The sequence below is a fragment of the Thunnus maccoyii genome, chromosome 6 (genome assembly GCF_910596095.1).
Source record: "Thunnus maccoyii chromosome 6, fThuMac1.1, whole genome shotgun sequence".
NCBI lineage: Eukaryota > Metazoa > Chordata > Actinopteri > Scombriformes > Scombridae > Thunnus > Thunnus maccoyii.
The window spans coordinates 14,174,982-14,187,838 of NC_056538.1; the positions used below are offsets into that span (position 1 = coordinate 14,174,982).

General features: G+C 43.0%; 1 protein-coding gene across 1 annotated transcript; it reads left to right on the plus strand.

Moving 5' to 3' along the window:
* The first annotated feature begins 6,071 nt into the window (after window positions 1-6,071).
* Window positions 6,072-8,966, plus strand: fzd9b (frizzled class receptor 9b). Its single transcript, XM_042415365.1, has one exon. The coding sequence runs from the start codon at window positions 6,626-6,628 to the stop codon at window positions 8,381-8,383; it is 1,758 nt and encodes a 585-aa protein (XP_042271299.1). The 5' UTR covers window positions 6,072-6,625; the 3' UTR covers window positions 8,384-8,966.
* The last annotated feature ends 3,891 nt before the right edge of the window (window positions 8,967-12,857 follow it).

Sequence of the window (12,857 nt, forward strand, 5' to 3'; positions counted from 1 at the left end):
ATATGAGGCATCATCTGGCAATTCATAGAAACTTTTTTAGCAACAAACATCCACTGTCCTTGGAAAAGAGTTGGCAACACTGTTGAAATGTCGCCTGTAGCCAGCTGGTAGCTGAGACAGACGACTTTTACATTCAACCAGTTGTTGTGTTTCCACAATTGTTGTTTGATTTATATGAATTACACACTCAGTCCTGAACTAATGCTAGTTTTATAAATATGTCAGTCTAGATTCAATGTTTAGCTACATGATATATTCTAATACTATAAAGTATACACCATGTACTTGTTATAGGTTGACACAGTAGTATTTTGGTAGCACAAGAACAAGAAATTACTACTAAACTGATTGTTTACTGTAAAGAAAAGATCTGCATGGGCTCATGTATATCTGCAAGGCTTTGGAACAGCACTACCAATTTAAAATCTGAAAACTTCCCAAATAGCTGCAAAATTGTTTTCCAAGGATCTGTTACTTTTATTTCTGTGTTTCGAGCTGGTATTTCACTTTTTTCCAGCTGTGAGTAGCTCCATAGCTCCTCCACTGCTGTGCATTGCACTGCGGGACCATCAACAAGACACTCATAAATCAAGTGGCTCTAGTATCCATGCTGGCATTATTAAGTATACTTTGTACAGATTCAAGTGTGAATATAGAACCAATGAAGGCAGTGGATCTAATAGCTGGATTGTCTTGGATACATTCATATTCAAAACACTTTTATAAATAGTAAATAAATAGTTATTCATATGCAAATGCATTTCGACAAGATGTTTGTGACTTTGTGATGACACAGCACCATCATATACTTGTTTAATTTCGGTAACGTTGGCTTTCTGAGGATATGACAGCGATGTCATTCTTGCTACCTGCCCCAAGCTGTAAAGGACATTATCTCATTTCAAAACACTGGAGGATGAGGAACGCAGATGGACTGAGGTGATGAATCAGTCCCATTCACTCAGTCACCTAATAGCACTACATAAAATTACATAACAGTAAAACCGGGACATGTGTGCACCCTGTTCTTTCATTACAACAAATAACAATTTCAAATTGCAGATTTGGAAAGAAGCGAACAGTGTCACTTAAACAGACACCATATAACTCTGCAGCTGTGATTAGAAAAACAAGAAAACTAAAAGTCCAACGGCTGCTAACTTTCACTCGTCTCCTGTGTCTGCTCATTCTTGTAGCACGGCATAAATTACAGATTATTACTACACAATATGAACAAAGACATAATTACATGATCCAAGGCTCAACAATTCACCATTATACTTGCTGTCAAAGGCAGTACACTGGGCCAGATATATTGCTTTAAGTGTGAGGTGTCTCTTATTACATCCATAACAATCTCAGACAGCCCGTGTCTCTGGGATAGTAATGTCATGCCGGGCTGTGGCAAGGCTCTCCCATTGTTCTCCACAGGATGTTTATAGCTTTGTGCCTGATATATGATAACCAATAAGTAAGAGGTAGTAATTACAAGGCCCACACTCCAACGGATCGCCTGATGAATGCGTGAAATAAAAGATGGGGGCTCTTTGTGGAGGCTAGTTATTACAAAGACATACAGAGACTTGACGTGCGGCAGCATTGTGTGCGAGAGAGAGAGAGAGTGAGTCAAGGGGAGAAATAAATAGCATATATCAATTTCTTCCACCAAATGGCAAAGTAAATAGCACTGACCTTCTTAAAACAAATCAGCTGCAAGCCAAAAAGGTCCAAGTCAAAATATTCAGTTGCACATATTCCTACTCTTTCCCCATCCTCTGTTCAGGTCATGAAGAAATAACAAATTTAGGTGAAAAAAAACACACACAAAAAAAGCACAATGGACTTCTAGAGCCCCGGACACAGAGCAGCGGTGCGGTCAGACCTTGTGTCTCCTGTGTTAATCAGCAGCACTGTGCAATTGATTCTTTATGGATGTCGCCCCAAGGAAGAGGAGAATCAAAAGCCACCTAAACTTAATGTACTCAGTCGCTCATTTATAAATAGACCCAGTAAGTGGAGTCACTATGGATTAAAGGGCTACTTTGATAGTTTGAGAAATACTGTACGCTTACTGCATGCTCTGTCTTGTTTGAGAGTTACAGCAGATGAGAAAGATCGATGCCACTCTCATGTCTGTACAGTAAAAATGAAGCTATGGCCAGCAGCTGGTTAGCTTAGCTTAGCACAAAGACTCGAAACAAGGGGAAACAGCTAGCCTGGCTCTGTCTAACAGTAACAAAATTCGCAACATTTACAGCAGGTTATGTGCCGAACTATTTCTTGGCTGGGCTCGGTCACTCCCTGGAGTGTGTCTTGGCAACCTCATGGTCATGACAATTTACTGCATCCAGCCAAGAAATAGTCTGGCACATAACCCATAAAACCACAACGTGTCATTGTCAGAGTGAGGTTAGCTGTTTCCCTCTATTTCCAGGCTTTGTGCTAAACTAAGCTAACCAGCTGCTGAGTACAGCTTCAAATTTAGCACTCAATCATGAGAATGGTATCAATCTTCACATTTAACTCAAAAGTCCTTTAAGTAATAAAATATACAAAACAGTTTTTTTGAGCAATTCAAACATTTCTACAAGTCAGTTTGCTTTATGAGGGTTACTGAGCTCTTAGTTTAGCCATCACAGATGCAGACTGAGGGTCGATTAACCAAAATCGAAACTGCTTCATGAGTCAAACCATGATCCACCAGTGCTCCCACCTTAAGAGGCGTTGTGACTTGGATACTAATGTGCCCTGATATGTGCTGCTTACCTTGGAGAGAGATACCTCTCTGATAATAATCTGAGGCCTTCTAAGGGCACACTAAGGCTTCTCCGGGACCTCTGCAATGACCCCTTTTCTTTGAAGTGTGAACTTGAAAAAGTTCAAGTGGGGAGGCTGCTGAGTAGTTATGGAACTTCAGTCAAAGCATTTCTACTTGATTCACCAAAAGCCTCAGCGCTGACGTACAATGCGATATCATCTCAGAGTCTGGAATGTATTTCCTACCCCGCTCGATCAGGCTTAATTTGAAGTTGGAAGCTTTTTTTCTTCTACCTGACGCCAGATCTGATAAAGCAACACACACAGCCTTCATCTACCTCAATTTGTCTTCTAGAAAGCATAAGAAGAAGAGATTTCCTTTCATAATGCAGAGGTATATTTCGCAGTCTGATAACGTAAAGTACACTTTTAAGTGGCAGTATTTTCACACCTCATTGTACAAGATCAAAAATTGTGGGAAGAATACATTGGTCTTACGGGAATAGTTTGACATTTTGGGAAACACTCCTATTTGTTTTCTTGCCGAGTTAGACGAAAATATTAATGTCGTTCTCATTTCTGTACGGTAAATATAAAACTACAGCTAGTAGCTAGTTAGCTTAGCATCAAGACTGGAAACAGTAAGCCTGCATATTTAAGCTTACTAATTAACATATTATATCTTGTTGTACAAGACAATTAATGGTTTTACAGCCAGATAATAGTCTATCTTTTAAGATTTTTGTACAGTTTTTGTACAGACTAAACTAACGAGATATAATGTGTTAGTTTTGATCTTCAGAGGTGCTGTTTGCAGATTTTGTTACCTTTGGACAGAGACAGACTAGCTGTTTACCCCTGTTTACATTCTTTACGCTAAGCTATGCTAGCTGTTGGTTGTAGCCTAATACTTGAGGGGAAAAATATGAGAGTAGTATCAATTTTCTCATCTAACTCTTGGCAAAAAAGTAGATAAATGTATTTCACAAAATCTCAAAATTTCTCTAAGAAATTTGGATTTTCTGTGTCTCAGTTCATGTGCAATAGGCTACCACAGCATCGTGCTTATTTAACACGTTCAACATGTCAGCATTAATGTAAATTTTAGAAACAAGTCAGTGTCTGACCATGCTTGAGCAAAACTGTCTTCAACAGACAGTTTTAACACAGGGGCTAATATAGACAGTATGCAGTTGACAGCCAATTCAGTCCTGCAGGGCGAGAGGCCAAAATCCTTGAGTTCCACCCCTGTTTGAGAAAAGATCAAATACTCAGTGCAACAGCTGTGGAGCTGTAGGCTCTCCCCATTCAACCACTAGATGGAAACAATAGTCCTCTGCTCAGCACAATCACTGTTGCATTCACTTGTTGCATGTTAAGCCTGATTCTGTGCACTGTTTTGTCTTTTTTTTTCCCCGTCATGCCAATTCAAATCATCTTATTTATGGATTCATTATGTGTGTGTCTTTGTGTTTTTAGAGAGACCATCGTCAAGCGGTTCACCTCCAAGCACTTACCCAGGCTGAAGTGCCCCTTAGCAAGGCAGTAAAATCCCTACGAGCAGCAGGAGTGCTTCTCTTTAGAGGAGAGAGCTTGTCCTGCAGGGCTCAATAAAGTTTCACGTTATACTGCATGAAAACATTAGAAGAAATGATGACAGAGTTATTATGAGTCAGCCACTGTAAAAACACCACTGGGACTATCATTTTACCAAAGGAGCGCATTATTTTCTGCAACCTGGAGAAAAATAAACTACTCACTGCTTGACTCAGAGCAACAGAAGCAGAAGCTTTTTCTTCCATAGTGCCAATAATTAATAAGTAAAGGATAAAATTCATTTCAGCTCAGTGAGTACTGTACTTAAGTCCAACTCAGAAGTACTTGTACAATGCTTAAGTATCTACATTTGTGGCACTTTATACTTCCAGCCCACTACATTTCAGAGGAAAACTGTACTATTTACTCCACTATACAGTATATTTCTTGCAGTAATTTTGCAGCTTAAGATCTTAAAAATCTGCATTAAGCATATAAAACATGATACAGTAAATTTAACCACCCAACAAACATTAAAATGCTGCTTTTATGTTGATGCATCCAGCAGTGGTGGAAAGTAACAAGGTAGGATACAACTGTACTTGAATTTGAGGTGTTTTTACTTTACTTAGTATTTACATTCATTACACTTAAGGAGGAAATACTGTACTTTTTACTCCACAACATTATCTGACAGCTATTGCTGCTCACATGTTAATGCATCAGTAATAATAATAATAAAATGTTAGAATTGTCACTGTTATGAAATATAACAGTGACACAGGCCATTGCACTGCTACATACATAAAGAGTAGAATACTTTTACTATTAACACTTATATGTTTTGATTATACTTGCATACTTCCACTCAGGGCTGGATGGGTAAAACGGGCAACTGCCCCAGGGGGCCCATAGCACATTTTGGCCCTGGTACTCCCTTACAATCCAGCCCTGCTTGTACTCAAGTACACATTCAAGTGCAAGACTTTTACTTGTCGTACTGTAGGCTATTTTTGATAGTACTCAAGCAAAAGATGTGAATGAATGAGTAATAATACTTCGAAAAAGCCAGGGGCTCTTCTGCAAAAAGAGCAGTGGTGGAGAAAGTATTCAGACAATTTACTTAAGTAAAAGCAGCGATACCACACTGTAAAAAATACTCTCAATTACAAGTCCTGCATCCAAAATAAGTAAAAGTATGCAAGCAACATTAGCTAAAGCTCAAAAGTATAAGTACGCAGTGCAGAAAAATGGCCCCTGTGACTGTTGTACTATTGAATTATTATTACTGATGCATTAATGTGTAAGTATCATTTAGTTGGTAGCAGTAGAGCAAATCTGAATTAATTTATAGTCTGTACTTTTAGGTAGTTTAATCTATATCTGTGAAACATAGCCTATTTATGGCTCATCAATGTTTTATATCTTAAGTCTCAATCTGTTTAAAAAACTAGTCACTATGGCTGTGAAATGAATGTAAATGATGGGTAAAAACTACAGTATTTTCCTCTGAATCGCAGTGGAGTAAGTAACCTGAAATGTAGAGTACTTATAGGCTTTAAAAAGAGAGTCGGCCGCTTTCTACTTCTGCTTTAATGCATGCAGGACTTTTTCCTTTAATAGGGTAAAGTAAAGGCTCTGGTGCTGTCTGAAAACTCACAGCAGAAATAGAGGTATTTGACCATCCTCCAGCATCTGTCTGATAATTTTCCTTGTGTGGTGCGCCGGGTGAAATGTGGGCGTCACGGAGCGCCCACCTCCCCCCCCACCTCCCTCCCTCCCTCCCCACCTCCTCTCCTCTGTGTCTCCCTGACTGGAGTCCCACTGAGCGGCTCTCAAACTTCAGTGTCGAGCCCGAAAGCGGAGGACGAAGAGCCGGAGCCGACAGACAAACCGACAGACAGACAGTCAGACCCGCAACAAAACAGCACCAACAAGCCGCTTTCATATCTCCTTTTGTTTCCCCCCCAAAAAACGATCATCAAGCTTCGGTTTAAGGATTTACGCGCAGCTCTCGGAGTTTGATTTTGATGATTTTTCCTCCATTGTTTGTCGAAGTTTCCGACTGTCACGTTTCAGTTACGGACCTTTATCTCGACTATCTGTGGGATTAATCGTTTTAATTCAACACTGACAGATATAAACACTCATCTGCTTCGTGTGTGCAGCTGTTTTTCGGAGTGTTTTCTCCTCTAAAGGAGCGCTAACGGTAAGGCAACATTTGGACCACCATGGGGAAATAGCGGGGATCTCTCTGCAACCGACCCCGTTGCTTTTTTGACTGCTTCATGCTCATTTTTTAAAGACAGAGCTCACTTTTTTGACTAGAATAATGAGCATGGATGGTTGTCCGTTGAAGGTGGTGATTTTTCTGTGGTGTCTGCTGGTGATTTCTGGCTCCAGCTTTGAGATCGGCTCCTACGACCTGGAGCGAGGCAGACCGGCCAAGTGCGAGCCCATCGTGATCCCCATGTGCGAGGGGATCGGCTACAACCTGACCCGCATGCCCAACTTCATGGACCACGACGACCAGAAGGAGGCTGCCATCAAGCTGAACGAGTTCGCCCCTCTGGTGGCTTATGGCTGTGATGTGCACCTCCGCTTCTTCCTCTGCTCCCTCTACGCCCCCATGTGCACGGACAAAGTGTCGACCTCCATCCCCGCCTGCAGACCCATGTGTGAGCAGGCCAGGGAGAGGTGTGCACCCATCATGAAGAAGTTCAGCTACACCTGGCCGGACTCGCTGGACTGCTCCAAGCTGCCCACCAGAAACGACCCCAACGCTTTGTGCATGGAGGCCCCCGAGAATGAAACCAGAACTGAGGGCAAGAAAGGCGAAGGCATGCTCCCGGTGGCCCCTCGCCCCAGGCAGCCGGGCACCAGCAGCGGACGCTCACCGGGCAGCATCGGCTCGTGTGAGAACCCAGACAAGTTCCAGTTTGTGGACAAGAGCCAGTCGTGTGCTCCGCGCTGCTCCCCCGCCGTGGATGTCTTCTGGTCCAGGCAGGACAAGGACTTTGCCTTCATTTGGATGACAGTGTGGTCCATCCTGTGCTTCATCTCCACTGCCTTCACCGTCCTGACCTTCCTCCTGGAGCCGCACCGCTTCCAGTATCCCGAGAGGCCCATCATCTTCCTCTCCATGTGCTACAACGTCTACTCTGTGGCCTTCATCATCCGCTCGGTGGCTGGGGCTGAGAACATCGCCTGCGACCGAGAACACGGCGAGCTGTACATCATCCAGGAAGGGCTGGAGTCCACAGGCTGCACCATCGTCTTCCTCATCCTCTACTACTTTGGCATGGCCTCCTCTATCTGGTGGGTCATCCTCACCCTCACCTGGTTCCTGGCAGCGGGGAAGAAGTGGGGCCATGAGGCCATCGAAGCTCACAGCAACTACTTCCACATGGCCGCTTGGGGTATCCCCGCTCTGAAGACCATCATCATCCTGACAATGAGGAAGGTGGCAGGGGACGAGCTGACAGGGCTTTGCTACGTAGGGAGCATGGACTCGGGGGCGCTCACCGGGTTCGTCCTCATCCCTCTCTCCTGCTACCTGGTCATCGGCACCTCCTTCATCCTCACCGGCTTCGTGGCTCTCTTCCACATCCGGAAGGTGATGAAGACCGAAGGCACCAACACGGAGAAGCTGGAGAAGCTCATGGTGAAAATCGGCATCTACTCCATCCTCTACACGGTGCCGGCCACCTGCGTCATCGTCTGCTACTTTTACGAGAGGCTCAACATGGACTACTGGAAGCTGAGGGGGCTGCAGATGAAGTGCGGCTCGTTCAGCGGTCACAGCAGCGACTGTTCGCTGCAGACGTCCGTGCCAACCGTGGCCGTCTTCATGCTGAAGATCTTCATGTCGCTGGTGGTGGGCATCACCAGTGGCGTGTGGGTGTGGAGCTCTAAGACCTTGCAGACCTGGCAGGGCCTGTGCAGCAGGAAGCTGACGGACAGGACTAGTAGCAGGAAACCCTGCAGCGGCGTGAGCTGCGGCAGCACGCACTGCCACTACAAATCTCCTGCTGTGGTCCTGCACATGGCCAAGACTGACCTGCACTCAGACAATCCTACACACGTCTGAGACAGAGCGTGCACTGACACACACACACACACACACATACATACTGCCAAATGCAAACACATTCACTGACACACACACTCAAACACACACACACACACCTATGCCCTGTGTAAGGAGCTGCTAAAAAAAACACTTTATAAGAAGAAGAGTGGTTGAATTGAACTGTCAGTTACTCCTCTGCTGCTGCCAAGGGACACGCAGGTACAGGATGAGAAACTATCCATAAACAGTATTCAATGCATAAAGGGAAATGTTCAGTATTGTTACCCATATTTTTCTGTTCCTTAGTGTTCTGTGCAGTAGACATGCCCAGTGTTGCAAAGCAAAAAAAATACAAAAAATGGGAGGCATCTTGGGAAATATTCTCCTCCATGAAAGTGGCATGATTAGCTGTATAAATCTGTATAAATGTTTTATTTATTGTAAATATATTTAATTTAAGTTCACCTTGGCTCTTACCAGATTATTGTTGTTTAGATGCATTTATTAAAGGTCAAGGGAAATAAGGTGCCTTTTATGAAGAACTCTTCTGGTTCTGGCCTTTTGGAGGATAATAAATTTGTGGAATTCATGTTGAACTCTCTCACTGCCTGGTGTTGTTGTCATTTCAGCGAACGTCTCACAGTGTCTCATAACGAATATTTAACCGTTTAAACTGTTTAAATAGTCACAAATGATTGTTCGTTTCAGTCTTGTTCTGATTTCCTTCCTAACCCCCCCCCTTCTCTCCCGCAACACTGCCACCAAATGTGTTGTCTTCCAAGTGCATGCTGCTTCCCAGAGGCGTCCCCAACAATAATCCTCAAAGAGAATCACTGATGAATAGAGTGACAAACCGTGGCAAGAATTAATGTTTGCATCACCGCCTTTAAAATGCAGGAGCAGCTTGCGGAAGAATATATTTCATTAATGGCTGTTTTAATCCTTCCCGAGAATCACTGTTGTTGCCCCCTCGCTGCTCTATTTGATCCCTGTGAAAACACTCAGCACTTTGATCTGAGAGGACAAATCTGAAGTGGATTTCAGCCTTATTACGTGGTTTCACTGACGGATTTAAGTTTAACACAGGCACTCAAAACTGTGGTAGATTATTAACTTAATATACATGTGTTTACATGTGCTTTATAGTTGCTTGGTTGAATTTGCTTATGCTACTGACTGAATAAAGCCAAATTCCACTACACGGAAGATCCAAACTTCCATATTAAAATATGTGAATTTCATAAACTAAGCCTGTAAGATTTGGCTATAAAAAAACAAACTGTGTACCATTAATTCTTCAAGTCACTGAATCACTAACTGATTCAGAGAAAAACTATGCATAACATTATTTTCATTAAATAAATACCCAGCGTTGGGTCTTGCAACTAACTTCTCAGTAATAAAGTCCATTTTATTATGCACAAGAGCCACCATGTTCTCACATGGTCCATAAAAAAGTGAAAATAAATAGCTTTTACATTACGGGACTTTAACAATTTAAGTGCCAGCGTAAATTGCAGCCACACAGAGCAAGTCACTTCACAAGCAAAACACAGTGGAAATTACAGTGTTTGACAAGCGGTGGAATTGATTGTTTATTATGTCTGCGTGTAATTGTGTGCTGTGTCACTAACAGCAGCAGCAGCAGCAGCACATGGGAGTGATAGCATGGAAAAATGTGATGACCAGGAGCTTGTTTTCATATGCAGCGTCATCACATTACTGGAACCTCCGAGTGTGAAGCAGCAGGCGTGTGCTCAACTGACATCTCCAGAGGTTAAAAGTTGTTTTGTTTTCATTTTTCCACCGTTTACATTCCAGCAAATAAGATTCATGTTCTACAGCCCGCGCCACGAACATGTTAGGATTCATTTACTAAACACACACGCAGGGCTAGATCAAAGTTGCATTGTGTCTCTGTAGTAAATTAACCACATTTCCACTTGTGTGAATCTGTTCAACGCCTGAGTTAACTTAAATTACTTATTCCTTCCTCCTCCAGAACAAGATGTGGGTTAACTACCAACATCCTCTCCTTTTTGTTTTCATTACTCAGCCATTGTAGATGTTGTCCATGGCTTGGCAGGCGAGCGCTGCGAATCCTGGACTCTGACACTGTGTGGATCACATTTAACTATTAAATAGGGCTGTTTTGCTTGGAGAGCGCTCGCGGCCGGAGTCTCGGCTGGTGGTGTTTCAGCCACATGTTCCAGTTCATGGGCGCCTGAACAGGGGCGCGTGCTTCCTCCCCAGTTTACACTCCAGTGACATGACCCGGAGAGGCCAAACACTTGCTGTGTGAGACACAAACCAGCTTGTCCCACCTGTGCTGAGCTCCGCTGATTAGATAGGAAGGAGGAAGCTGCAGAGGGTTGAGGACATGGGGGTAGTGCAGAGGGCAAGTTTGTCTTCGTCCTTCTGCAGCAATGCTTTATTTCACCTTTTTTTTCTCTCCCTTCTCAGCATTTCTTTTTTCATTTTCCTGCCTTTTCTGCAATTTTTTTTCTATTTATTGCTGAATATGACTACGACAGGTTTTAAAAATTACAAAGATCAACAAAAAATGACTTGTTATAGCAGTAACAGGATGTCTTTGCTCTGTTTCTTTTTCCACAAATATGAATTCTATCACTACATTTCCAGGTCACTGGCAGCTATTTTTAGCTTCTCTCTTTTGCAGAGGAAAGGAATCACACAGCACTCAGATAGAGGCAAGAAAAGAGGTTCATTCCAAAAACAGAGTTTGTTTGAGCTGTGGTTCCTTTGGCGCCAGAGATGTGGCTGCCGGGAACACCTTCCTCTCACACACACGCTCACACACACACACACACACACACACACACATGCACACATGCACACACACACACACACCTGAGGTCTGCAGTGCTGGAGCAGTGCCAGCCAATCAGCACCAGGGTTGTTGTGAAGAAGAAGACCCCACCCCATCTTCCAGTAATGTCCAATTTCAGGAGTAAGTAAGCTCAGTCTCGCTCGAAAGATTTAGTTTGGCTGAGTCTCCACGCTGTTTTTCTTCTCTTCTGGCTCAGAAGGTTAAATAGTGTCAGTCAGTCGCACTGAGCAGCTAGTTTGTCTGGGCCAAAAGTGAGACTACTCCCAGAAAAGGCAACACTTTTCCTTATAGCTTTCTCAGGAATATTTCATTGTGTTGACCGTGAGCCGAACAGTGTATTTATTGATTCTGTAGCCATACAGAACAGGAATATTTACACAGGATTTATACAATTTGTTTTTTATAAAAAGGCGTAAAAACACCTCAGCAGTTATCTCGCTTTAGCTGCTGACACCATGTTTTTGTCTGCTGAGGAGAAATCCGTCCATCTGGTCATGGGTCTGATTAAAGGCGATCATTATGGCATCAATGCGCCTCCCTCATAGACTTAAACCCCTGCCCACCCCTGAGGGGAAAAAAAGAGAAAATAAAGCATCCTTCATTACCCTGCCCTCCCTCCTTCTGCAGTCCCTCACCCCCCTTGAGCACTATCCCTTTCCTGTGCTGTTTTGATGTGTAAATGAGCGCATTGAAAACCTGCAGGCCCCCAAAGAGATGCTTTCCATGAAAATACGGCAGTCAGAGAGCACCAGAGTTCACACAGCTCACCACTCCTCGCAACTGGACTCCAATCAGACACCCAGTCCACCGCTGCTGTCTAGCCTGTTATAGCAAGACACAAACACACACAAAATCACACACACACACACGCCGACTCATATAATTATGCTGACATAAACATTCACATGGTGACCTCTGAGATGAATCCGCTCCAGAGGTAAAAGCACATGGGCGAGTGTGAGAATTTGGCTTTACAGTGACTTTTTGTTGAAATGAGGATACAGTGTCAAGTGTCTGAAGTGGCTGAAGAGATACAGCAGCTGAAATCTTTCCTGTAGCATTTATCACGTCAATGAAATGAAAGCACACAGTGAGAGATTAAAAGTCTTATTGTTTTGGAGTACAGAGGATTGTTCATTGTCTTGGAATTTCAAAAGCACAAAAGGGGAAATACTTGAAGGTTTTTTATACTATTCAAAATAACACGTTATAATTAATAGCAACACTTCTATCAGGAGATGACGTACAACTCAATAAATCAATCTTTGTTTTCCCTCTTCATTTTGTCTGTGAGCCATCTTTCAGTATTCATTTTTCCTTCTCAGGTTACAGTGTTTCTGGTTGCTTTTCTAATTTTTCTAAAATGATCTAAAAACGTCTAAAAAGTGTCGCTACCTCGAAACAAGATTTTGTAAACTGCACCAGAATAAAGGTGACACTTGACTCTGGAAAGTGTCTTAAAACAAGTTCTTTGTATTAGAAAGACAAGAGATAATTTCACCCCACTTGCAAATTTTGTTCACTTACTTTCACAGTTTTTTTTTTTCCTGCAGTGTGGATATTCTAACTGCACTTGATCTGAGTTGAAGGACGTAACTTTTCAGTCTCAATCTCCAGACATCATCCTTTCATCTTGATCTG